This window comes from Rattus norvegicus, chromosome 4, assembly GCF_036323735.1.
Source record: "Rattus norvegicus strain BN/NHsdMcwi chromosome 4, GRCr8, whole genome shotgun sequence".
Lineage (NCBI taxonomy): Eukaryota > Metazoa > Chordata > Mammalia > Rodentia > Muridae > Rattus > Rattus norvegicus.
In genome coordinates, this window is record NC_086022.1 from 79381247 (window position 1) to 79408746 (window position 27500).

The window sequence follows — 27500 nt, forward strand, 5'->3', positions numbered from 1 at the left end:
GTGGTCTGTGCTATTGACCGCTCAGCCTTCTAATTCTTGAATTTAGGGTTTGTTTGTTTGTTTTTTTGACAGTGGGAGATGGCTAAAAATATTTAATTCTTATCCAACAGGGCTAATTTCTGCATATTTGGAGGAGAAGAAAAAGATAGAGGAGAGGGTTTAAAGGGGCTGGAGAAAGTGGGAGAGAAGGAGGAGGGAGAAAAGGAAAGAAGAAAGGAGAGAGAGGTAGAAACCCTTTAATTCCTTTTAAGATGTTTTTTATTTATGCATACCTACAAGACAGAAGAGGGCATCAGATCACATTACAGATGGTTGTGAGCCACCTTGTCATTGATGGGAATCAATTCTCAGAACCTCTGGAAGAGCAGACAGTGCTCTTAACTGTAGAACCATCAGCCCCATACAGATTATTTGAGCTAACTTTTTTTCTTCCTTCCTTCCTTCCTTCCTTTTTTTTTTTTTTTTTTTTTAAGAGAGACAAGATTTTTATGTGTAGCCCTGACTGTCCTGGAGCTCACTCTGTAGACTAGGCTGGCCTCGAATTCAGAGATCCTTCTGCCTCCCAAGTGCGGGAAATAAAAGCGTAAGCTAGCACGGCCAACACCATCCTTGTCATTCCTTAATAAACTATTCCCCAGCCAAGCCGCCTAAATTTCCACTTCCGGTTACAACCCCGTCCATTCGTGACGTAGAATCCCGGAGCTGCTCGGAAGCCCCGCCCCCAAGAGAAGTCACGGCGACAGCTATGGGTCCGGGCTGGTCGCCTGCGCGGCGTGTGTGGCCGCTGCTGTGGCGCAGGGTGTTCTCCCAGAGAGCGAGCCCCAAGGTGTCTTCGGTTCCCTGGCTTCCGCGACTGGCAGAGAGATGGCTTCTCGCGGGGCCCGCGACCTGCCTGACCCCGACCCCGAGCCCGCGCGGCCTGCACCATGGGCCTCAGCCTGAGGAGCGAACCGAAGGCGATGCTCGCCTGCAGCCGGGAGCCGCAGGTACGCCGGCAGACAGCTGGTGGTTGGGCTGACCCATGCTGCCCTGGGCATCCCTGTGCGCTTCAGGGGCCTGAGAAATAGCCTTTCGCGCAGACGCAGAGCTGGAAGGGTTTTGTGAGGTGGTTGGCACCAACTTTCCTTTGCATAGCTAAGAGACCGGGAGGCCAGGTGACTTGTCTTCAAAATCCCAGTCATATCGCTGGCCACATCCGGCCTGTGGCATCATAACCCAGGGTCCTCATCCCGCCTCACCTTCTGCACAGGGTCGTAGCAGATGGACTGATAGTTGCACTGGTCGTAGCAGCCACGTTTCTTCATATCCGTTGAAGGCTGTGAACTAGGTATTGTCTGAGAACCCGCCTACTTCCCGATTAATAGTTCAGTAACCTTTTTAAGCCGTGATTCAATTTAAAGTGCCCAACCCCCTTGGATATTGTACTTTCCTCCAAATCATGCCGCTGGTCGTTGTGTAGCATCTCTGCATTTGTCGTATATTGTTCATGTCAGCACTAGTGAGTAGAAAGCCATTTGCTACTGTTTCCATTTGGTAATAGCAGTATTCAGTGTCTGTAATCTGAGCATCCTGCCTAGAAAAACCGAGTAGTACTTTAATAAACTGTGGTCCAGGTTCAGTTTTGAGCTGATTTTTGGTTGGTTGGTTGGTCTTGTTTTGAGTGGAGGAACACACCTTCAGTCTTTTAAAAACAAAATCTGTAGACATTGCTTTCCTGAGATTTCAGCCTAGCATTGAACCTGGGATCCTCCTGGTATTCACCAAAGCATTTTGGATATAAATCCACTCTTAGAGGAGCAGTTGTGTCAGTCCGGTTCCGTAGACTAATGCAGGTCTGTATTTTCCTCCAACATCTGACACAAGCATTTCTGCATTTCAGATCACATTGGTGCCAAGTTTGACATCGATATGCTGGTTTCACTTCTGAAGCAAGAAAATGCAAGAGACATTTGTGTGATCAAGGTTCCTCCAGAAATGAGATACACAGACTACTTTGTAATTGGTAGTGGGACTTCCACCCGACACTTACATGCTATGGTCCACTACATTGTGAAGACGGTAGGATGCTCTCCTTTGTTTTGAACCTTTACCTAGAGAGTGACTTGGTACATTAGGATGGGAGTAACACACAAGAGGCTACAGAGGAAGCCCACAATCTAGAATTTTCCAGAGTGATTTTGATTTTGATGGTTTCTCAGAGTAAAAGGTTTGGGATATAAGTACTTAGCTCTGTTAAGTTCAGATAATTTCTTTTTATTCAAATTTATTTATTAATTTTATGTATGTGAGTACACCGTCAGACACACCAGAAGAGGGCATTGAATTCCATCACAAATGGTTGTGAGCCACTGTGTGGTGGCTGGGAATTAAACTCAGAACCTTTGGAAGAGCAGTCAGAGCTCTTAACTGCTGAGCCATCTCTCCAGCCCCAAGTTCGGATAATTTCTAATTCATGTCTTTTGTGACAAGAAAAATTAGTAACATCTGAAACAAGTCAGAAGACTGTATGAGTCTATTCTAGGGCAGCATCGATGTGATAGCCTCTAGCTATTGAAAGGTTTTTAAAAATTATTTAAAAGATTTAAAGGTTTATTTTTATTTTTTATATCATATGTATACCTAAGAGGAAAGCATGTGTCCTCCAGAACTGGAGTCAAAGGAAGTTGTGGACCTCCATATTGGGAATTGAGCCCATGCTCTTAACCTCTAGGTCAACTCTCAAGCCCTTAGACTCATTTTGATTTAGGTGTGTGTGGTGACACATCTTTAATCTCAGCTTCTTGGGTGGTGGAGGCAGACAGATCGAATTTGAGGCTAGCCAAGTCTACAGAGTCCAGGACAGCCAGAGCTACACAGAGAAACCCTGTCTTCAATATATGGATGTGTATGCTTCTGTGGGTATATGCACACAAGTCACCAGACATGACTGCCAAACTTGGGTCCTCTACTAGAGCAGTAGCTGCTCTTAACTGCTCAGCTCTCTCCACTCGAATGGAGAGGATACTCTGAAGTGTTCTTCAGTTACGCTTGCTGCTTTCAGACATCTGATTCCCACCTGCGGCTGTGTTTTCTACTATACTGGATAGCCATATAAATTTCCATAATTTCCAAAAAGTTCTGGGCAACGCTTCTTGTCCCGGTTTGCTTTCTGTGCTGTGGTAACAACCATGAAGGAAAGCATCTGAGGCAGGGTGTTTGTCTTTTTAGCTTACAGGTTATAGCCCTTCATTAAGAGAAGCCATGGTAGGAACCTCAGGCAGGAACTTGAAGCAGAAACCTATGGAAGAACCTGCTTTCCAGCTTGCTTACTCTAGCCTGTTCAGCTGACAACCCAGGCCATCTGCCTAGGAGTTACCCAAACACTGTGAAGTGTTTGGAAGGTAAATGTGAAATACATGTAGTCCTTGCCCTGTGAGTTCACGGGTCTCAGTAGAAGGAAGAGCTGGACTGATTGTGATTCAGAACAAGAAAAAAAAAAGTGTATTTCCGGCATATCGTGGCACCATTCTACAGGGGACTAGATACTCTTTGTTAACAATTGGACAAAGAAAAGGCAGTTAAGAACAGCTGGGGGTGCCTAGAGAAGGCTGTTAAAATAAAATTGAGTTGAAAGCAAACCTAGGGCAGTATGGAAGGTGGAGAAAGTGGGTTTTTTTGTTTTTGGCTTCTCTGTGTAGCCATGGCTGTCCTGGTACTCACTTTACAGACCAGGCTGGTCTTGAACTCAGAGATCCTCCTGCTTCAGCTTCGGCCTCTCAAGTACTGGGATTAAAGGTATGTGCTACAACCCTCAGTCAAGTGGAGGAACACTCTTAGGAAGTGTTTGGAGACAGGAAGACCAGGAAAGGTGGAGAGAGTCGTAAGGCAAAAATCTCTCAGATGCAACTGTGGGGTGGATGAAAAGTTACCAAGTGTGTAAGGCTTTTGAATATTTAAAACCTGGGAGGTTTCAGAAAAGTTGCACAAGAGTAAAGAAGTACAGATTACTTTTACAGTTAGAATCATAGCTTTCAGGCTTCCATGATTAGTTTATATCATTCAACTTGTGTGGTCAAGGTTCACCTGTGTTGTATGTAGCATGTGCTAGATTTTGTTTGTTTTGGTTTTCCTTGTTCAGTGGTGGGGATTGGGCCCAGGATCTGTGAGTACTAATGCTCTGCGCAGAGTACCCCTAGCCCAGTAACATCCTACTGTCTGTACCTTCTTATTTACTCATTTACCCATTGATGGGCACTCGGGTTATGCCCAGCTTTCTGCTGTTGATTGCTACTTTACATATGGCCATACAACTGTCTATTGCTTTAACTTAGGGTGTACACCTAGAAGTGGAATATTTGGATTATATAGTCATTGTTTTTAACTTCTTTTAAATTATAATTTATTATAGAGAACCCGTGAATAATAAACACCACACTGTGAAATTAACCAGACTCAAAGTCTTTTATTTCCGAGTAGCCCCATCTGTTGATCCTTGGAGCTAGTTCCTGTAAGCTTCACTCTTTCATGTTTTAAATTAAAGGCCATGGATCCGTGAGCTGAGTTGCTGTTTTCTGGAGGTGAATGGCCAGTTTTACTGAGGTTCAGTTTTTTGCTGAACCTGCCATTTCCCCAATACCTGTTTTTGTCTTCCTTAAAATTAAGTAGCCACAGCATAGCTTTTTATTTCTGGGTTTTCTACTATCCCATTGGCCTACACGTCTATTTATTATAATTTTTTAGATTTTTAAATTTTATGAGTCTGAGTATTTTGCTTGCATGTATATATGTGTACCACTTGTGTGCCTGGTGCCTTTGGAGGTCAGAAGGTGGTGTTTGATGCCCTGGCACTGGAGTTACTGATGGTTGTGGTGCAGGGAACTGAACCAGGCCCTTCAAAAGCAATACAGGCTCCCAACCACAGCAATACAGGCTCTCAACCACAGGGCCAGCTCTCAACCATAGGGCCAGCTGTCCAGCCCCACTTGTTCATCTTAATACCAAGAGCAGGCTGTCTCCACCAATGTAACTCGGGGTCAGCAGCGCTCTGCTCCTTAGGACTGCTTTGGCTGTTCATGGGCTTTTCTTCTTCCATTATTTTTTTTTTCTAAACCTGTGAAGTATAGCACTAGAATTTTGAGAGGTATTGCATTAAATTGGTAAAATAATTCTGATAGTAAAATCATTTTCACATTATCTGCCAATCCAGGAGCAGGGAAAGTCTGTCCTTTTGAGTGTCTTCTGTGATTTTTTTTTTTTTGTCTTGAATTTCTGTTGTAGAGATCCTTTTCTTCTTTGACTTCATATATCCCTATCTTAGGTTTTACTACTGTGAACAGACACCATGACTCTTATAAGGACAACACTTCGTTGGGGCTGGCTTATAGGTTCAGAGATTGGGTTCATTATCTTCAAGGTGGGAGCAGGGCATCATCCAGGCAGACATGGTGCAACAGGAACTGAGATTTCTACATCTCCATCTGAAGGCTACTAGCAGAATAGTCACTGCCAGGCAGCCAGGGTGAGGGTTTTATAGCCCACACCCACAGTGACACACCCACTTCATCAGGGCCACACCTTCTAATAGTGCCACTCCCTGGGCAGAGCATATACAAACCATCACAATTCCTAAATATTTGATTTTTTGAAGTTATTTTTAATGTGCTTCCCATTTGCTTACCCAGATTATTGTACACACACACACACACACACACACACACACACACACACACACACACACACACACACAAAGGTGATTAAAAATTACTTATACAGATTGACTTTATATTCTGTACCTGAAGTTTTTATTAGGCTCAAAAGGTTTTTTTAGTAGACTTGTAGGTCTTTTATGTAAAGAATGCTATTTATGTAGGGGCTGGTTTGCCATTTATTTATTTTATCGACAAGGTCTCAGCTGGCCTGGAACTCACAGAGATCCATCTACTTCTGCTTCTTGGATGCTGGATTAAAGGTGTCACCATCACAACCACTTTATTTGCAAATTGAGACAGTTTGACTTTTTGGTTTTTCAAGACAAGGTTTTAATGTGTAGCCCTGGCAGTTCTGGAACTTTGTAGACCAGGCTGGCCTCTCAGAGGTTATGTGCCTGTCTCTGCTTGACCTCCAGCTGGATGCAAAGGTGTGTGGTACCATGCCTGGCCTAGTTTGACTTCTTTCCTACTTTATCTCTTTTATGTCTTTCTCTTATCTGATCTCTGTAGCTAAGATTTGCAGTATTGGATTACATAAGCAGTTGAGTGAGTATTCTTGGTCCTGATTGTCTCCATTCAGCCTAATGTTGGCTACCAGTTTATGGTTGTATGTAGTGGCCTTGCTTATGTTGAGGTATATGGCATCTATTCGTACAGTCTCCAGAACTTTTATCACAAAGTCACGCTGAACCTTTTCAGCATCAATTGAAATGATTGTGGTTTCTTTCCTTAAGCTTATATGGTGTATTATATTTATTGATTTGTATATGTTGAACTAATCTTGCTTTCCAGCCCATTTGGTTACAGTGGAATTGTTCTGCACAGCCTTGTCTGTTAACGATGTTATGTGTTTTTTATTTGATTAACCATCTCTTTTCAAGTTCCCTTCCTTCATTTCCCTTTTGATTGTTTTCAATGTTTCAATCTCCTTGCTAATTTTTTCTTCCACATTTTAGGGTTTCACCTTCAATTTAGTAACCGTTAAATCACTTTCATGGGGGTCACATAAGGTGATCAGAAATCAGATATTTACATTATGATTCCTAAGAATAGCGAAAGGAGTTATGAAGTACCAATAAAAATGTTATGGTTGGGGTCATCATAAGAGGAACTATATTAAAGGGTCACAGCATTAAGAGGAATATCTGCCTGAAATTTAGCTGTTAGTAAAACTTAGTATTGATTACCGAAATTGCTGAAGTAATCCTGTCTTGGGCATGTGTCATCAGGACCAAAGGCTGGCCTACACACTAAGCTCTAAGGCAACCATGTAGTTTGAACTGCTAAAGAAAGGATACTAAACTTCAGACCCAGTGAAATCTACCACCTGGGGTGTGAGGTTATGATTATAGTCTCAGGCCTAAAGTAACCTCTGAGAGCATAGCAGTGTACTCAGGATCCTGCAGTGACCCCTGGGATCTTACAAGTCAGAACTCCACACCACACTGACCTTAGATACCACTGGAACCAAAGCCCCAGTCTATCAGGGTCACAGGGAGCTGGGAGTCAAGGTTCCTGCACTGACCTGAGGCTGGAGTCCTGCCTGCTGAGTGATTTCTGATCCTCGGAAGCTAGAGGCCTAGACAGATGGCATTCTCTGGACCACAAGAGGCCAGAAAGGCCTGATCACCTGGTGCTGTCTGATCTGGCTAGAGCCAAAGGCCTGAATGTCCTGTGTGCAGTTTTTAACTTTTTACGAACTGTTATATACAGCTGACTACACTGTAGTTTCCGTTGTCACTATAAGTTTTTTCCACATTCTGATCAGAATTGCCACTTTGCTTTCCTGATAGCAGGCATCCACATGGGTGTGAAACAGCATGCTGTAGTGTGGGCTTGCATTATTAGTAATGTGATCACCACTGTGCTGTAAGTTCTTTTGGAGAATGTCTGTTCATCTATACATTATGTGTTTTTTAAAAGTCTGTTTTGTTGTGAAGAGTTGGGTTTTCTGCATATGAATTCCTTGTCAGTGCTGCCATTCTGTGAGCAGTCATTTGAAACACAGCCAAGGAGAAGGTTAGGGCAGGAAATTATTTTCTCTAAACTAATGAATCATGTGGCAGATGATGTCTGTGAGAAGTGAATTAATCCCTAAATTCAGTCTGTCCCTGGACAGTAGGAGCTGAGACTTTCCTCCCTCCCTAAACGCATGGCTTGTTTTTCAGTATAAACACCTGAAGTGCAGAAGCGATCCATATGTCAAGATCGAGGGGAAGGACACTGACGACTGGCTGTGTGTGGACTTCGGTAAGTTACTAGTGTGCAATTTACAAATAAATACCCTTTATTTAAACTCTGTTTTCAGCTGCAAAAAAGGTAGAAATAAAATTGGTGAGTACATATCAATGTAATAATTTTGAATTTGTTTCATGTAATAAAAGTTTGATTTGATTCTATCAGGAAGTATTAGTCACATGTGAGAGTTTTGCTTACCCAAAGAACTCTGGAAGAATGTGTTCACTCTTGGTAGAACACGTGCTGTATGCCTTGTATGTAAGGACCACACACATGAGTAACAGTGTATTAAGATATCACAGTTTGGGAACTACTAAGGGAAGCAGTAGCTGTGAACTTGCTCTGGGGCCAGGCAGCAAGTGTCTGAGACTTTAGCCTACTTGCAAGCTTCATAATTAGGGTTATGACTGCTGTGGTGAAACATCATGACCAAAGGTAACTTGGGGAGAGAAGGATGTGTCTCCTTCACACTTCCATATAACAGTTCATCATTGAAAGGAGTCAGGGCAGGAAGGCACCTGGAGGCAGGAGCTGATGAAGTGGCCATGGAGGAGTGCTGCTTACTGGCTTGCTCAGCCTGCTATCATATAACCCAGGACCCCTGGGCACTAATTAGGAAAATGTCCTATTGGCTTGCCTTATAGCCTACTTCTGGAGGCATTTTCTCAGTTGAGGATCTCTCCTTTCAGATGACTATAGTTGTGTCACATTGACATGAAACTTGCTAGCTCACAAGTTGTCACTCCAGTTTCATGAAGACAAGACCATTTTGGAAAAGCATAGTGTCTCTTATGGCAATGGCCATGACCAGTAAACTGTGTGCTGGCTGTCTGAGCCTCAGAGCCCATAGGGTAGCTCACAGGCCAGAAGATGTGTGTGTAGGAGGAAGCAGGCCCATTTTCCTGCTGTGCTGTGAGACACGTGCTTTTCAAGGCTGTAGGCCAGGGTTTCCCAGCTTTGTCACATATTTTCTGTGTGCTTGGGGACGTCTTACATAGTGCAGAACAGGATGCTTATTAGCAGTATCCACCCTCTCTCTGCAGTAAAACAAAGATGTCTGTGGGCACTGAAGCTCTGCTGTGAGCACAGCTGTCCTGGAGGCAAGCCCTGTCTGGTAGGACCATTGACTTTGAAACCTTTGCTCACAAGATGTACAGAAAAGAGGAACCTGACCGACCCAACTTGCATTCCATGGATTAAAGTTAGCAACCATCATTCAAGCTACAAGGTGACCTCATTTCCATGCTAAGTGGCAGATGTTCTAACAAAGCCACAGCATCACTTTGCAAGGAAGGGGTCTCCCGTTTGCCCTTCTGAGAAGTCGGAGGTGAGGAATGTGCATTGATAAAAATATAAGTAATGAATTTTCTTCATTGGAATTTTTGTCTGTTCCTGATAGGCAGTATGGTGATCCATTTGATGCTTCCGGAAACCAGAGAAACCTACGAATTAGAGAAATTATGGACTCTACGTTCTTTTGATGACCAGTTAGCTCAGATAGCAGCTGAGACGTTACCTGAAGACTTCATTCTTGGACTAGAAGATGACACTTCATCCCTGACTCCAATGGAGTTCAAATGTAAATAAAACAAAGCTAATGCCGTCCATCCCTCTGACTCGACCGAGCCATGTGCACATACAGTCCTAGCCCCATCCGCTTGGTCACTGCAAGTTCTCGCCGGCCTCTGGACACTCACACTGGTAGCTGTGCGGAGACTGGGTAAATCAGCTCACAGACCAGGAACCAGCAATTCAACCCCAGTGTTCCAGCACACTGTCTTTATTCTTGAGAGTCTAGCATGCTGCCTCAGGTAGCACTGATCCCATGTTGGATCCAGTTCTCTGTTCAGATTATTCATTTTGTTTAAATGCAAATCCTCTTTGCCTTGGTATGGCCAAAGCCTGGGAAAAAAAAAAAAAGTACAAAAAACCCCACCCATATCAGCCTTCCTCCCTTCCCCAGAGATGTCTGAGGACAGTAGTAAGTAGCAGGGTACGAGGGTAGCGTTTCTATAACCCTTCCAGAGTGCTCCCAGGTGGTACAAGTACAATGTTTGTATTAAATGGGACAACCAAGGTTCATATTTTGTACCAGGAGCTGAAAAAATAACTCACTGGTAGATTACTGTTTACTCTAAGATATCATAGAAAAGAACTCAAGAACAATCATCTGAATGAAAACATACTACAGAAGCTGTGGCTTATGATGAAAGCTTTATTCTGCATCAGGGGACCTGGAAAATGAAGCTGCATTTGGGGCACACTACAGATGAGAAATGATCTGTATATGATGAACACAAAACACAATTATAGTTACTCAGTACCAGGTACTCCAGACCACCAGTGCTTAAGAGAAAGTAAAACATGATTGGCCACTCTAAAAGGCTAGACATGAAATATGGCAGAATTGAAACCAACAGATAGAAATGTAGCACCTGTCAGTTTTTAAAAAAACAAACACTGGAAAAATCAAATACTGAGGAAGAGCTCTGGCCTTAAGCATACCTCCCCTGAGATCCAAGCAGGAGAGCAGGTCACATTTTATTAAGCAGTTTAAATCCATTATATGAAAATGCTAGATGAATCCAGTTGTAAAAAGGGGGCACTTTTTGGCTAAAACTACAAAATAGACTGGTTTTATGAAAATGTTTAGGAAACCATCTTCACAATGTCTAAATGATATGCTGATGTTCAGAAAAACTTAAAAGCATGTAAAGTTTAATCCTGAAACACAAGTGAGGCAAAGTGATTTTCTGAAGGGTTACATAATACCCTCAAGGTCAGTGTAATACGACTGTAACCACCTTATGAACATGGCAACAAAAACGATTCAGAAAGCAGCATGGCCTTGAGGACCACCCACACCCACAAGTATCCACACAGGGCTTTGCCACTAAGTTATGGAAGGGCAAAGGGAAGTCAGAACTGTTGGCTGGATGCCCTACCTTGATTCACTGTCACAATAGCTGCAGAGTAGACAAAAGCTCTGCTACATTTCATGGAAGACTTTTGGTGGACTTAGTTCTTCCACTGTTTAAAAACCTTCAAAATAGCCGAGGCTCGTGACAGTGCCAGGCACAAGGACATGGAGCTTCTGTTGCCCTTCAGTACCGTCATACCGCCTGACTCCCCCTGGTCTTCACAGAGCAATTCTTTCCATGTCTGCTCAGAGTACAGTCTGAGCTCACGTGTGTTGGCAAGCTGAGCATCCTGTGAAACAAACTCAAGCTGGTTTTGTTTAAATTCTGCATTTCTTCACTGACACACTTCCTTTCCGTGGTGACAGTCAAAGCACAAAGCATTTACGAATTCCCACACATAGCTTAAACACAAATCCCCACATCTTCTGGGCCCTTTATACTAATAGTCCCAGACCTGCTGCCACGCTGCATGGTCAGCACCATCAACAGCCTTCCCACATATGAACAAAGGGATACATGGTATTGCTGCTCTCCGAGAATAGGCACTGCTCCTTGTCTTTGAACATTTAGTGGACTTTCCAACTACTGTCAAAAGGCTCAAAAAATGCAAAATTATTTTTCCAACTTTACTGTCACCAGCCAGACGTAAAATTACTTTTTCAATTACTTGCCTATCAGCTGATAACTGTTAGATTTTATTTTTTTTTAAAAAAACAGTTGGAGTTTTTATAAAGTATATAAAATTTTCAAAAAAGGAATAATTTTGCTTTTAACTGTATTACTGAATACCTGAGGTAGTTGAGTAAAAAATGCACGCTGAATACCCCGCCAACAGCGGCTGGCACTTCCCTTAGGTTAACCACGTTAGTGTTAGAGTAACAGGAAGCAACAGCTCTTCTATTCTGATGGCTTCATGCTGTGTTCCTGTGACAGTTCTACTTTGATCCAACTTCAACAATTGGACTTAGGAACGTCCTAGTTTTAAATTTATTTGATAAATTTAGTGAATGTACCATTTATGCCAATTTTTGGCATTATGGAAGGATATTAAGAAAAATTAGCACATTTGTTATACTCTGATATCACAAGGGAAGTGCAGAGTTCTCGTTCCCTACCCCCACTTTTTTTCTTTTTTTAAAGCTGGGTGTCATATATTTCAGAGAGCATAAAGTATACATTCTCACAGAGACAGGAGTTCGAGTTGCCTGGTCCTCACAAACAACCAGCTAGGTAAAAACTCGTGCATGTGATTCTGGGTGGGTCAGCGCCCGTCTGTTGGTTAAGCAGATCTGTCTTTGGTTTGGCGCCTGCCTCTGTGGTGGCTGTCTCCTGAGCCTTTACTTCCGCCTTGACTGAGGTGCTCCACTCTGCAGAGCTTTCTGCTGTTGGTGCTGCTTTACCTGAGTCAGAATTTCCTGAATTTTCCTCTGGGCAACCTACAAAAGGATAGAACTTCATAGAATCTGCATGGTCCAAAGTTACCAAGCTACTCTATTGCAACAGCATCAAGGTGAAATCCATGAGCCCAGTACTTAACAGTGTGCTGGCTGAAAGGAAAACTAGCTGTGCCAAGCTCAGCCAGGCTCAGCGGTGCGTGAGGACAGAAGCTGAGGTGTGGGCTCTCTGGAGCCTAGAAGTTCAAGGCTAGCCTGGTTAGCAGCAGGAACAGCACACTTCAATCCCCACCCAACACTATGACCCATGAGCACCGAAGAGGCTCACTCATACACGTGCAATGGTAGCCCTAGGATAGAGCTTCAGAGCTTGTCCTTTTAGAAGCCACTTGCCTGGCAAGCATAGAAGTGGCCAGTTATTTTGACAACGACTTGATCATTCTCATCAGGTGTCTGGTCACGGGGGACAACAACCTCAGCACTTGATAAATTCTGGAGTTCATTCACCTGAAATAGATACAATCATATCACTAAGCATTAAAAGTTTATTTCCCAAGCACTTCCTGTAAGCCAGACGCAGCGCTGGCTTTACAGAGCTCAGTTTATCCACTAACAGTTTAAGTTCCCATTGAACGTGACTAGAACTAAGGTCTGGACAAAGAAACCCATTACAGAAGTAAACAGCAAAAACAGACTCAGGTCCTCAAGTTCTGCTCAGGGTCTGGAAATGACTTAGTTGAGAAAGACTACAACCCACTTTTTGCAATTTGAAGATATTTGTAAAACTTTACTTCCTGTCCATTAAGGTTATATGTAGGAGAGAACACTGCATGCCCCTTTCAAGTCCCAAGCCAGTGCCCTGGTCTGAAATACGCAGCAGTTTCATTGGCAGGTTACAGAAAGAGGAGACCTCCAAACTTTGATGACCTCCACTTTATAAACTGGACAAAGCCCGGGGTGGAGCTCGGCTCCTGCCACGCTGCCTCCTTCCAGCATGGCAGGCTGCCATGGGGTACTTGCCGTTTTGCCTCCTTTCCCAATGACTCTGCCAGCAGCAAAGGACGGCACTCTGATGTGAGCTTCAAGTTTCACCTCTTCCTTAGGACTCACAAAGTTTTCTTCTTTAATTTTTCCATAAATTCTCCCCTGAGCCTACGATGACAATGTAGCTTATCAGTATCACTCATACTGGAAACAAAGGTCAGTTAACTTGGAAGGCAGCCTGTGGAGCCTACAGTATCCATTGTAGTGGTTCATCAACATCGGGAATGAGGGCTGACAACAGTAAGAGTAGTCAGGAGCCTCAGAGAGGGTTGATGATAACTTTACAGGAAAGGTGACTGAATTACTGACAAGCAGAGGACATGGGCAGCGTGCAGCGAGGAATATTGTTGTGACAGTGTCATTATGAGACCCACTGCACACCAACACTTCAAGAGTAAGCTGTATGCTGAAAATAAAGGCATTTAGTAAGAGGTCTAATGAAAAATGACTTTAGGGGCAAATGACCATTCACACTCTAGTCTTGAACAAAGGCTCTCCTACTCTGAAAAGAAGAGATGAGCAAAAGAAACCAGGGAAGAACTATGTAGTCAGGGACACCAGGTTCACAGGAGCTAAGTCTAAACAGGACAGGCACTGGCCAACATGGACATTTTCTACTTAAACAGATCTGTTCCTCAGGTGATTTCAGCTCTAAGGAAGCTAAAATGCTGGGTATGACACTTACGTCAGTAGTTCCAGCCCTGAGGGACTTACGCCCAAGAAAGAGCATAGCTACAAGTGTGGGGTCAGCTGTGACTACAGAGTAAGAGCCTGTCTCCTGCTTCCCCCCAAAGAGGCTCCAGAAGTCAAGTTAATGTACACTTCTAATACTCAACTCACACGTCCTGTACAACCAGACGTTTTATGTAAGAAACCCCCTATTCTGTGCAACCATTACTTTGTCCTCTACACTTCAAAGGAGAAGGAATTCTAAGTGGGGAAGCTGGGCTAATCTGACAAGCTGCCAAGAAAGCCACAAAAGCCTAAATAGCCAGATTTCCACTGGTGTAGATGCTAATTAGGTTCATTTGGAGGATTAGAGAGAAGACAAAATTCATCCCCACTATCCAATCTTCTATACATTCTTTCTTTTTTCTTTTTTTTTTTTTTTGGTTCTTTTTTTTCGGAGCTGGGGACCGAACCCAGGGCCTTGCGCTTCCTAGGTAAGCGCTCTACCACTTATACATTCCTTCTTAAATTTTACTTTTTTGTGTATGAGCGTTTTGCCTGCACGTGCATCTGTATCATATGTGCATGTGTATGGTGGGTATCAGACCTGTGGTTTCTCTCATGCTAGAAAGGCACTATAACCCTACCCAGAGCCAGTCTTTAACATTTCCAATTTATGACATGAACTGCGGACTGTGAGGCTGCTGGGAGGGAGCACTTCACTGGGACACATAGGCAGTGGTGCTCAACATAGTAACATTTGTGTTCTTCCATTCTCTCCGTAAATGATGTAAAAGCAGCTTTGGATTTTCATTGACTCAAAACAAAACAAAAAAGAGGGTCTGGAATATAGCTCAAGGCAGAGCATCTGCATAGCAAGACTCTGGTTTAGTCTTTTCCTTCCCAGAGATGGTGGGGTGAGCTATGGCGGTATTATGGAGTGTTTCTTAACAGCAGAGGAGACTAAGGTTAAGAGTGAATGCTCGATCTTTTACACAGCTGTTGGATTAATGAATAGAATAGAAAGTCCCAACCATCCCCATGGTGATAGCAAACTAGCACCATTACAACTCAAAACTTAGCTGCCTAAGACAAAGTGTTCCACACTAACCATTCACCACAATGAACGCACCCGTGACTGGTGGTTCACCGACTGCCTCAGAGTTGGTTCTCACAGGAACACAGAGGGAGGTGGTGCTGCTTGTTCAGGCACTACTGTAAGCACTACTCATTGTTTAGCTACCTAGGAGAGCGATGCTTCTGCCCACTGTATATATGAGGAGCTGGGGAGAAGAGGACATGTGGGCTAAGGTCACACATGGTGAATGCCCAGACTAGGATCTGAAATAGGAGTCCAGCTGCTAAGTTGCCTCCGTTACCTCAGAACACACGGAGATGTTCCAGCTCCAAAGGACCCAGATACCAATAAATGTTCAGGAGTTAAAGGCAGGTCTCATGCCGTCACAGCCCTAACCTTCTAACTAAAACCCAAGGACAGTGCTGGGTGAAGGTAAGAGAAAGGGGGCCACTGTAACTCAAGATTAGACCATCTCCAAGATGGAATGGTGATGCCGAGGAACAGATCTTCAAGCAGTGAACCGTTACAGAACTCGAAACTAAAGGCTCTTGGTTTATGGTTGTGAAATAATCCTGGTGTGGCTCCACTCTGACCTTTGCACTGATACGGGGGCTGGAGAAGGCTCCTCTCGTTGCCTGTGCCCTCCACAGCACATACCTTGAACTGAGCCTCTGGTGGTCCAGTGATGATCACCATCCTCACTTTAGCATCTGGTGCTTCGGCTGGCGCGATCTGTAATAGACCCATCACCAGCCAGTTATGATTCTGTCAGGTGTCACTGACAAACCTTAGGCAGACCAGCCTGACATCTGCACATGATTGACTGAGCTCGGAATTAAATGCTTCTGGAAAGGGATTATGGAGGGGCTATGATTAATATGGGCCAGTCAGGGATAGCACACTATTTACTGAGTATTAAAATGGTGTCTGACTCTAATGTAAAACTGCACATACAGCCACTGAAGCCACCCATACCACATCTAGCTAGAGAGTAATCACTGCCCACTGGGAGCACGGAAGGCTGGGGAAATTAAAGGACCCGACCCATAACTCTTTAGTTAAAAGCCTGAGAGAGCTTTTAACTCCCTGTATCCACTCCCCGTGCTCTTGATCATAACTGCAGTGATACGGGAAGTGTGGTAACATGGTGGAAGCTCTGGCTCCTAAGCTGTGAGGTTAACACATCTGTGCTGTCTCCTTAGCTTTCAGAGAATAGGGTGATGCTGTCAAGGCAGCTGTCCTCACATTTAAACGAGGGGGAAGATCCTCTCTGGATTGCTCAAACTATTTGTATACTTTTTGTTGCTAAGACTACTAGGTAAATTGCTCCCAAGTGTACTCATTGAACATAGGACATTAACCAGTATTAATTAAGCAGGAGACAGATAAACAGACTTCTAAGTTTTCATGGAGTATATGAAATCAAAAGCTCAGGCTAGGGAAAAAAACGGTGCAGAAATGTATAGGGAAAGGAGCCAGCATGCCCAGAGTCAGGAGAAAGGATTCTGTCACCCAGTTAGGGAGTTACTTTAAGGATATTCGTGTGAAGGAGATGGCTCAGTAAAAAGTCTGTTGTGCAGTGGTAAGGACTGGCGTGTGGGTGCTCACCCGAACAATTCCAGCACCAAGAGGAAAGTGGGTTCTCCAGATCAACCAGGCAGAGAAATAGCCTCATTGATAAGCTCTGGGTTCAATGGAGAGACCCTGACATTCACTGTGCAAATAAAACCTAATCTTTATATTTTAAAACCATGTAAAAACAAAGTCTCCCCAATCTACCACTGAAGATCATCACTGCCAAGTACTAGATGTAGAAAAAGTACTGGATGTACTTTTTCTAGAAAAAGACTTTAGGATAAATCAATTCTTGCTTTCTGCTCCCTTCAAAATAAAGCCACCATTCTTGAGTCAAACTGATACCTAGACCTACTAATGCAGGGCACTGACGTGTTTTGAGTCAGAAGAACAAGCCAATAGAGTTCCTTGCACTTAGTCCAGATTCCTGAGGTTTTGTTCACAAGAAACTCTGTAAAGGTGTCATTCTTTAACATTCCAGTTATTTGTTTTGTTTTGTTTTATTTTAAATACTTTCAATGATAGAGAGCCAAGGCTGAGGGGGTGCACACAGTGACAGTACTTGTGGCTTCTACATCCCTCCTTTCTTTTTGATTCTTTTCAAGGTAGGTTTTTTTCTGGGTAGCCTTGGCTGTCCTGGAACTCAATCTGTAGAGCAAGTTGGCCTTGAACTCACAGAGATCTGCCTGCCTCTGCCTCCTAAATGCTGGGATAAAGGTGTGTTCACCCACCACCAGGCTGGCTACCCGTTCTTAAAGCATGGAAAAGGGTTCATATCCTTTGACCAACCAAGTCTATTCATATAAACTTCTGTTAAAGGAATAAGGTTGGTTATTTTACTTGTTGTGGATAAATTAAGAGTAACTTAAATGTCAAAATGTGAGCACATTAAATGATTATGATTTGGTAGCAGCAAATAACTGCCTCGGGGTTGAGGAGATGGCTGGGTGAGCACAAGGGCCAGAGTTTGAATCCCCAGCACCCACAAAGAAAGCCAGGCACAGCTGCATGTGCCTGTACCCTCAGCATTCGAGGGTAGAGACAGTGGTCATCAGAACACGGTGGCTGGCCACACAGTTCCGATTCAGTGAGAGATCCCATCCCAGGCAATAAATAAGGCATAGAGCAATGGAGGAAGACACCTGAGGTCCACATAGGTGCACACGTGAGTGCACATGTACACAAAACAGACCCCAGCATCTGTGTAATAAAACTGCACAAAAAGGTAACCATAGCCAGTCCTGCTGTATCACACAGGAAAAGAGGCAGCCGATCCTGGAGTCTGTGTGGCTTTCTCAAAACACACATTTTCCGCCCAATTAGGAGACCTAATGAAGGCAGGAAGAAGTGAGCATAATTCACTGTGTGTGTTTGTGTGTGTGTGTGTGTGTGTGTGTGTGTGTGTGTGTGTGTGTGTGTGTGTGTGTGTGAGAGAGAGAGAGAGAGAGAGAGAGAGAGAGAGAGAGAGAGAGAGAATGAGAATGTGTTAGGTTAACTTTCCAAAACAGCTTAAGAAAAAGTGTTTGTTGGACATGGATTATACACCTCAGCACAGATCCTCACAGAGGCCAGAAGAGCCTGTTGGATCCTGACCTGAGGTCCTCTCCAACAGCAGTATGTGTTCCTAACTGCTAAGCCATCTCTCTGCCTGTCTGTCAAACACTGATTTGCAAACACTCAAGCACTAACAAGGCAGTAAAGACTTCATACTTCATCATCCCGGCCTGTTCTTCTACCACTCACTGATAGTAACTGGATTTCCTGTCTCTTCTACAAGAAAATATTTAAAGACTGTTTCTGTGTTTTGAATTTTAATTTATATAAAGCAAATTTTACCTTTTGTTGTCCAGTTCTATGGGGTGACAAATGTGTACTCAGGTTGACTACCTCCTTAATGAAATCACAGAATAGTCCCCCTCCCCTGCCACACACACAATGAAATCACAGAACAGTCCCCCTCCCCCACTCCACAATGAAATCACAGAACAGTCCCCCTCCCCCACTCCACAATGAAATCACAGAACAGTCCCCCTCCCCCACTCCACAATGAAATCATACAACAGTCCCCCTCCCCCACTCCACAATGAAATCACAGAACAGTCCCCCTCCCCCACTCCACAATGAAATCATACAACAGTCCCCCTCCCCCACTCCACAATGAAATCACAGAACAGTCCTCACTTACCCCCACCCCCACCCTCAAGTAGTGTCTCTGTGCATCTCCCATGTCAGTATCTAGCAGCCAGACTTCCTTGCTGTCCCTGTAGCTCTGCCTGTTCCAGAATATTCCATAAATGGACCGTACAGTGTGAGGGTTTCCTTTCTGACTTCCATCACCACAATACATGACATTTCTCTCACACTGTTACCTCCATGTTACTCAGTGACTTCTACTGCGCAGACTCACTGCATGGAGGATTCCACTCTATCTGCACATGAAGGGCATTTGTGATTGTTACCAATAAAAATTCTATTAACACTGTCGTTTCCTTTGCGGGAGGAGAGTGTATGCTAAGTTTCATTTCTCGTGGATAGATATCCAGAAGTGGACTCTATATGTTGTACAGAAATTGTATTAAATCTTTTTTTTTTAAAGGAGGTTTTAAAATCTCTCACTGACCATTTCCTGGAGAAAGCTGTGAGCTTATCAAACCTGGAAACCTTTGTTTTAAAGCAAGAATCTGAGGATGGGGGGCATGGTTCAGTTGTTAGACTGTTTAGATCCCAGCATCTATATAAACAGCCCAGAGCTGGAAAGGACAGAGACAGGAGCCAGGCAGCCACTGAGTCCGTAAGCTGATCAGTAACACACCATCTCAGGAAATAAAGCGCTGCGACTGGGGAAGCAGCAGACAGTATCCTCCCTGTGTACAGAGTCGAGCACCTCCTCAGAGGTGCCACGAACACACACAAACACCCCTTTGTCTAATAGTGAATTGCTTCAACACATCAAAATACAGATCCTGCAGAGACACAACGATCTCTTTTGACAAACACTAGCGGTCCTGCATTTACACAATAAATGTTTAGTTGACAACACAAAACTTCACTCCCCTGCTGCCCCTTTAGCTTTGCCTGGCCAGGTTCTGAGAACAGAATGGGAAAGACTTCACTACATCCTCCCATCCTCATTGGCTGGGTGACAGACATGGCTCTTTTTTGTTGTTTTTTTGTTTTTCAAGACAAGGCTTCTCTGTGTAGACCAGGCTTGCCTCAAACTCAGAGATCTGCCTGCCTCCCCCTCCAGCGTGCTGGGATTAACGGAGTACACCACCGCTGCCCAGCTCACACATGCCTCTCAAGAACACGGAAAGAGATGAGCTAGAAGGAAGTTGTAAGTCAGGATCAGAGGCGCTGAGATGTTGTCCAGTTGGCTTCTCCACAGACCAATTATTCTGAGAGAGATGTTAACTAAGCACAGTGAAGCCACCATTGTAGGGCTCCTGCCATATTCCTAATTCAGCCTCCCACTTTCATTTTCTCATATAATCAGGAGAGCCACCGTGTGCACAACAATACCTTAATCGAAGCTCCTGCAAAACGAGAAAGCTGTTTGATGTGTTGACCCTGCTTGCCAATGATGGCACCGACCGACAGGGCGGGGATGAACAGGTGCACGGTCTCCGTCTCTGATTGCTGTGGAAGAGAGGCAGGACATGAGTGCTTATCTGCTGCAGAGACTCCCTGAGACATCACCTTTGGCATGGGAACATTCTCATACAGTGGAGTACTAGGAAGGTCATGGAAACCTGAATTAACCAGAGCTCACCTATCAAGCCAAAGCTGGTCCTGAAAGGACCAGTCGTTAGGATCTCACCTTTGTCTACATAGTTTTCCTAGACTTCAGAATCTCATTGAGTTATCGATACTTTGCTTTCCTTTTATTAATATTTAAAACATATAGACTATATCCAAGGTGACTTTCAGCCTACACATCGCAAACTAGACAGGAGTGAAGGATAAGGAAGTCCAGAGTCTAGCGCCCACCCCCTCTTTCTCCTTCCTTCCTTCTTTGTACCCCAAAGCCAAGGACTGAACACTTGCTAGACAAGCTCTCTTCTATGATCTAGATCCCCGACCCCAGGCTTTTCATTCTTAAACACAAAGAGTAAACAGCTCCCACACATGGACAGACCACACTATTATCATTCCACACTTCCCACACATACGACGGAGGGAAGTCCATTTACCTCAGAACACACTGTAAGACACACCCTCCCATGCCAGTCTCTGCACTTCCTTGGCATCTTACATACAATTAGTCAGAGTCCTGAAAGGCTATGCACAGACGGACTCTGGCTTCCCTGCCTCACACTGGTCACGCATGCCCTCTGCAGGGCTAAAGGACACAGTCACTCAGACAACACAAGGCCATCCCGGGGGGCAGTGCCAGTAGTGACTAGAGTTCTAATGGAGCAATACCACGGCTCACACGGCAGCTAACCGTCCATCACCTTCTAACCACAGAAAGCCTGTGCCGGAAGATTTAACTTCAGCCACAGTGGGGCTCAGAATGAAGTGGTCCCCATAGGCTCTTAGGGACATGGAGGCTTTATGGAGGAAGTGTGTCACTGGGAGATGGGCTTTGGGGTTTTAGAAGCTCAAGCCCAAGCCATGCCCAGTGGCTCTCTTCTCCTGATGCCTGCCAGTCCAGATGTAGAACATCTGCCTGCATGTAGCCATGCTCCCACCATAATAGTGGACTAAACCTCGGGAACTATAAGTCAGCCACTATTAAATGTTTTCCTTTGTAAGTGTTGCGTGGTCATGGTGTGTGTCTCTTCATAGCAAAAGAAACCCTAAGACGGCCACCAGAGGGGTCTTGGGAGAGGGCCACAGATGTCATGTAGAGCCATGAAGATGTCAGAAAAGAGTTCAAGAAGCTGAGACGGAGAAGGATGATTAGGCTTAAGGAAGCTGCGCATGTGGCTGAGATCATGTGACCTGTGGCTAGTCCGGTTTGAACATCCCTGTCACCCACAGTTAGAATAAACCATTGTTCTGGAGCTTGCTGCACATAAGAAGTTTGTTTTTGAAAAGCATATATAAGTGGAGACTGGAGCCATGGCTCAGCAGGACTGGCTGCTCTTCCAGAGAACCCAGGTTCAACTCCCAGCACCCACATGGCTAACAGCCATCTGTAACTCCAGTTCTAAGAGATTCACCCTCTGCTTTGGACCTCTGTGAACAGACAGACATTCGAGCAAACCACCTACGCAAACACCGAGTTCTGAAATAAAAATACAGTGGCGGTGGGGGGGGGGGGGGAAGTCATCAATAAAGCAGTGTATACATCATTTGTATTTTAAAGAAAATGTTTTATGTTTACATCTCTAGAGGTAGAAGAAGCTAATTGTAATAAGAAATTTAAAGATAAGGGCAGTGAATCTCTGAGTTCAAGGATAACCTAGTGTACCTATAGAGCTGGTTCCAGCACATCCAGGGCTTCATAGAGAAACCCTGTATCAAAGAAAAAAGGAACGGGGTGGTGGCTGAGTTTTAAACATGAATGACCTGGTGAGAATTTCAGAATTGTCTCTTGCAGTACCCCACCCCAGCTATGGAAAAGGAGTGGCTGAAATGACCACAACAGAACATCACAGCAGCAGCAAAGGGCAATGCGTGAGGAGTCTCTGCTGTCTGAACGCCCTGTATGTGAGGAAAGCTGCTGCCTTGAAAGCACGAGGGCCCGCCCAACAGAACAAGCCAAGTTGGAAGCATCTGTCCTTTCCATACAGGAGATGGTGCTGCAGACCGATGGTAAGTCATGCACACTGCTGGCCGTACATCTTAAATGACTCATCCGCCGTCTGGAGCTGGATGAGGGTGTTCTAAACATCACCCATCTCCCCTGGCCCCAGTTCCACTCCCCCAGCAGTCTCTGGCTAAAAACTATTTCCCGAGGGAATTTCCCTCTGAGACACAGGCATCCACTTGACGGTCTGTAAAATGTGTTCTCACAGAGTCCAGCATGAGAAGCCATGTTTCCAGGATCTGCCCAGATGAGCACACCATTTCCTTTTGACTGGCAGCCCTAGGCAGACAGGAGAGAAGCCTCCTAGCATCCTTCCTTCCCACACATTCCTGGGTATAAGTTCCCCGTCCTGAACACACAGGAGGCCGTTCCTGCATATACTCTGTGAGGGTGAAAGACAGTCGTCACAGGGTGCAAGCTGCTTCCCAGGGGATTGCTGCCAGGTGCCTGTGGCAAGGCTCCCTTCGGACTCTTGGCAAGCCCTGGGCTGTGTCTTGAAATAACGAGAGGCTGAGCCGTGAGGCTGAACGTTTGTGTAACTGGCGAAGGCTGCCAGTGAATAATTCCTAGTCACCCACTATGGGAAGATACAAGCAATAGCAAACAGTGAGGTTAAGTGTATTTACTTTGCAGGGAACAAAATCTCAGGCATCACAAAGGCATGGAGACGTGCCTGGCAGCCAAGAGCTCAGCCTCCAGGAACCTGGCAGGGTGCCAGTGTTTTCCTTTGGCCTGTAAGATAGGTACTTGGGGGAGGGAGGAGTTGTTTTTAACTAGATTTGGATCTGAAACTAAAACGAAGTTTACTCAACTCTATGACCTGAACAAAATACTAAAAAGCTTAAAAAAAAAAAAGAAAGAAAGAAAGAAAAAGGAAGTTTTCCCCATAACCAAGGCTTCACATGATGCAGGGATTTACTTGCTTAGAAAGGTTTTACTGCACCCACAATGAAAAATCTTAAGGAATCCGAGAAACTCCCTGGCCTTAGACAGCAGCTCCAGTCTGCTCCTTAGAGCAGACTTCTGGTGACCCACACAGAAGTTCTCGCTCAGCTTCCTTGTCCTGTCAGAGCAGAATGCTTGCCACTTCAAGTTCAATCTACTATCTTGGAACCTTCAGAAAAAAGGGTAAAGAAGCTATCAGAGCTGTGAAGACCAGAGCCCACAGGTTTATTCCTGCCAACCCAACTGCAAGCTGCCAACATGGCCAGCTAAGACACTGTGCGCGTACTCAGCCAGCTCCAGCTCTGGTCTGCCTCTCTGGCTGCCAACTCTTACTTCCCTACTGTTTGGGCATTTCTGAATGGAGCATTTCCTGTCGTTTATAAACGAGGGTCTTGTCAATTAAGTACCGAGTGAACCAGCTTCCAGGCAGGAAACAGAGACTGTCTGAAGTCTTTTGAAGACACATCACTTTGGCTGTTTGGAGAAATCAACCTCATAGGTTCTGGGAGAGAGACTACTTTGGAAGGATGAGTGGATAGAGTTCTGGAATGGAACATGGACAAGACATTTATCCATAGACAGTACACTTCATTCTCCTCTCACAAAGAAGAAATGAATAAGTCTACATAAAGAACATAGACAATTCTAAAAGACCATAAAACATCTTGATGGTGGTGGTGGTGGTGGTGTGAGTGTGTGTGGAGGGGACTTCCCAGGGACGGGGAGATGTGTTAGTCAGTAAAGTAAAACCTGAGTTTGGAAGCCAGCACTTATGAGAAGCCAGGCACGGTGGCATGCATCTATACATCGGAGCACCAAGTGCACGGGTGAATCCCTGGAGCTCACTGAGGGCTGACAGCTGAGCCAGGTCAGTAAGCACCGGATTCAGTGAAAGAACTTTATTCCAAAAATAACGTGGAGGGAGGGCTACAGAGATCGCTCGGTGGCTCAAAGTACTTGTCACATAAGCCTGAGGATCTGAGGTAGGCAGCTGCCTCAGACAAAGTGGAAGTCTAAGACCCCTGCCCCATTCCAACTCCCACACCTGAGCTGTACATCCACATACATGTGCATGCCTACATGTACACGTAGGCCATATAAGCACAAACACACACCACGCAGACTCACAAACAGACAATAGAACAATGAAGACGGAGATCAAGAGGATGGGGCACAAAACCAATCCCTATCTCCACGTGCGCACTGATGCACGTGCACCTACAAACCACACGTGCACATGCACACACATGTGCACACTCGAACACCTCTTAGCAGGCAATATGCAAGCAGAAATTCACTCTTATCCCACACGGCATCAAGGATGAAGATGGTTTTAATAAATATTCTGACGTCTCTGACATAAGTGCTAATAGAAAGGTCTTTCTTTGGGGACTGAGCATTGGTCTGAGCTTAGCACAGTGCAGAGCTCTACCACTGAGCTACCTCCTAGCCAGGAACAAGGAGCAAACAGGGACAGGAAGCAGGAAAGCTTCTTATCACACGTATGGTTACCTCAGTGTGGCACAGGGTCACCGTCACCATTCCCAGAGTAAATACCTAGGAACCCTTAGCTCACACCCAGAGATCCACAACACCACATCCTTTGATGAGGTAAGAACAAAGGAACAGACAAGACAGTGCTGAGGCTTGGGGTGTAGCTCGGTTGGCACAAGCCAGCTTAGCATGTACACAGCTGAGTCCAATCCCCATACAACAGAACACTAAATAGGGCAGTGTACATGTCTGTGATCCTGGCACTTCAGAGGAAGAAGCTTGAGACCAGAAGTTCAGGACCATCCTTGGCTACACAGTGAGTTTGAGGCCAGCCTGGGTTATATGAGACCTTGTCTCAAAACAAGACAAAACAAAATGATAAGGCTTTGGTAAATTTAACTGTTACCCTTAAAAGTTCTAGTTTTGGGGTTGGAGAGATGGCTTAGCAATTGAGAGAGCACTTGCTGCTTCCCGAGAAGACCTGGGTTCAATTCCCAGAATTCACATGTTGCCTTACAATCTTTTGAAACTACAGTTTCAAGGGATCTAAAACCCTCCCCTGGCCTTCTCAGGCATGGCACACATGTGGTATACAGACGTACAGGCCAATTACTTTATATACATATAATTCTTAAAATGTATTTCCAAGAGTAGTCCCACCTACCAGATACTAATAGGTGAGTACAGTTACATATGCTACTTCCTGCCTTCAAGACCCCAGTGGATCCTTCAAAACCCTACACACAATGTGATTTTTCTACAGACACCTTTCTGAGATAAGCTAGAGAAGAATACACTAGAACAATTGTTGGTATCGGGAACCCCTGGCCTCCAGCAGTGACCTGGTCACCTGTGCATCTGCTGCTGTGGCAATGGCCATACATTCCCAGCATTCATTGGTTCAGCTCCCACTTTCACCAGTTCAAATAAAAGGCAGACCCTTCCTCCCTCCTCTCTTTCTTCTCCCTCCCTTGACCCCCACTCCCTCCCTTGTCGAAATAAAGCTTGTCCACGTGGGCCTGTGTTGGCCTGGTGTGGTCTGTCCAGACGGAAGCTGCGCAGTTTCTTTCCCAACAACAACAAAACAGAAAAAAGCTATACCAAGGAGTTTTCTCTCCTCAATGAATATGTAGCAGTGGTCAACTGTGGGTTAATTCAAACTGGGGGACTACATCAGTGATTTAGATTTAGAAATAAGGCTGAGAATCACAGACAGCCATGTGAAAGAGGAATTTATTTCAGGTGTATCCTCAAATACAAGATAATCCTCAGAATGCCAGTTTATGCTCTGCACGTCAAAAGAAAAAACAAATAAAAAAACAACCCCATAGGTGTGGAGACTGCAACATGAAATGTCCTCCCTGACAATTTAGAGTCTCCCTTTCTCTCTGAAAGAACTCACAGACTCTGGAGTTTCCTTTAAGAGGTGAAAAGGCTAAGTCCACCTAGACTGACAGGAATGGCTGCTCCAACATCTCTTTTCCTATTCATGTTTAACAGACACACTGCTACCACGAGAGTGACTGCTTCCTAGCCTCCTTGCAGCTAGCCAAAGCTTCCTTGTCTGTTCCTTTGTTGTTACCTCATTGAAGAATGTGGTGTTGTGGATCTCTGGGTGTGAGCTAAGGGTTCCCAGGTATTTACTTTGGGAATGGTGAAGGTGACCCTATGCCTATCAAGGGTTAAATATCAACACACGCTGTAGACACTGACATTATTTTTTGTCTCTTTGCTGGCTAGAGTCTGAGTAGTTCCTTTAGGCTGGAGAATGGTGTTACACAGTCCTGGAGGAGCAGTAGGGCATCTACCCTTGACCCTAGGACAGCAAGTAAGCTAGCCCTCTCCTCCCATAACACACAGGCAAGCTTGTTCTGCATCCACACAGCATACCACCATAGATCTGGAAGAGTGAGAACAGACATGTGGCAGCATCCCACAGACGTGTTTTGGCTTGGCAGATGCCTAGAGTTTGAATGACTAAGGATGAAAGGGTAAGGGTACTTGTTGCTGCTGGTGGTTTTTAAACTATTCTCTAAAATAAGACACAGAACAGGCTAGAAAGAGGAACACATCAGCAGGGTGTTTATGCTCCTCAAATCTCTTCTCACATGCATGGATGTGAAAAGGAAATAAGCTTCCCTCCAGCAATTATGTCTCCTCTGCGAGAACAGCTCTTGACAATGAGCGAGCAGCAAGAAGTTTCCCTCAGCGTTTACAAAGCTGCACCCCAAGCTCTGCCCTCTCCCACTGAGATTTGGCTCAGGAAAGTGGGACACGGGGTGGCTGCGCTGTCAGCCTCTCTACAGATCAAGCCACCTGGGGAGCTTTGAAAAGGAAGCTGGGTAGGGCCCTTCCCAGGGGATTCTAACCAGGCAGCCCCAGGGGAAGGGGAGCCACAGAAAGCTAGTTTCCCCTCAGGCAAGGAGGTAGTCCTGCTGAACTCCACCGAAGACTGCAGTGGAAGGATGAGAAAGGCCAAGGGGATGACAGTGAGGGAGTAGAGAAAGGAAAGGCTGGGAAAGCAAGGGAAGAAGCCCTCACTCCAAGGCCCAGTCTACGTTTCCTGCTGACTGCCACAGGACTCATAAAAACCAGTGTGTAGGTGGGTGTCTGTACGCAGGTGAGGACTGGAACAAGTAGGTCAAGGCCATGATTGGACAGTAAGAAAATAAGGCGTGGACAAAGCTTTTGTAAGGAGGG

The 27500-nt window shown here is 44.9% G+C and overlaps 2 protein-coding genes across 7 annotated transcripts in view; one reads left to right on the plus strand and one right to left on the minus strand.

The window, feature by feature from the left end:
* The first annotated feature begins 716 nt into the window (after positions 1-716).
* Malsu1 (mitochondrial assembly of ribosomal large subunit 1) lies at positions 717-9540 on the plus strand. The gene is made up of 4 exons (NM_001106593.1): positions 717-986; positions 1880-2058; positions 7856-7937; positions 9325-9540. Exons 1-4 carry the CDS (start codon positions 746-748, stop codon positions 9510-9512), a joined length of 690 nt encoding a protein of 229 aa, NP_001100063.1. The 5' UTR covers positions 717-745; the 3' UTR covers positions 9513-9540.
* A 580-nt stretch (positions 9541-10120) lies between these two features.
* The window catches only part of Igf2bp3 (insulin-like growth factor 2 mRNA binding protein 3), a 134557-nt gene continuing 117177 nt past the window's right edge, over positions 10121-27500 (minus strand). For 3 of the 6 annotated variants that reach the window (XM_017592993.3, XM_063286031.1, XM_063286030.1), the window contains 5 exons: positions 20126-20242; positions 15689-15763; positions 13261-13392; positions 12634-12747; positions 10121-12282 (listed from right to left, as the gene is read on the minus strand). In XM_017592993.3, coding sequence (XP_017448482.1) covers positions 12184-12282; positions 12634-12747; positions 13261-13392; positions 15689-15763; positions 20126-20242 — 537 coding nt within the window. In that variant the 3' untranslated portion in view covers positions 10121-12183. The remainder of the gene's footprint in view (positions 12283-12633; positions 12748-13260; positions 13393-15688; positions 15764-20125; positions 20243-27500) is intronic. The other 3 variants (XM_063286032.1, XM_063286034.1, NM_001372112.1) reach the window with 2 other exon arrangements.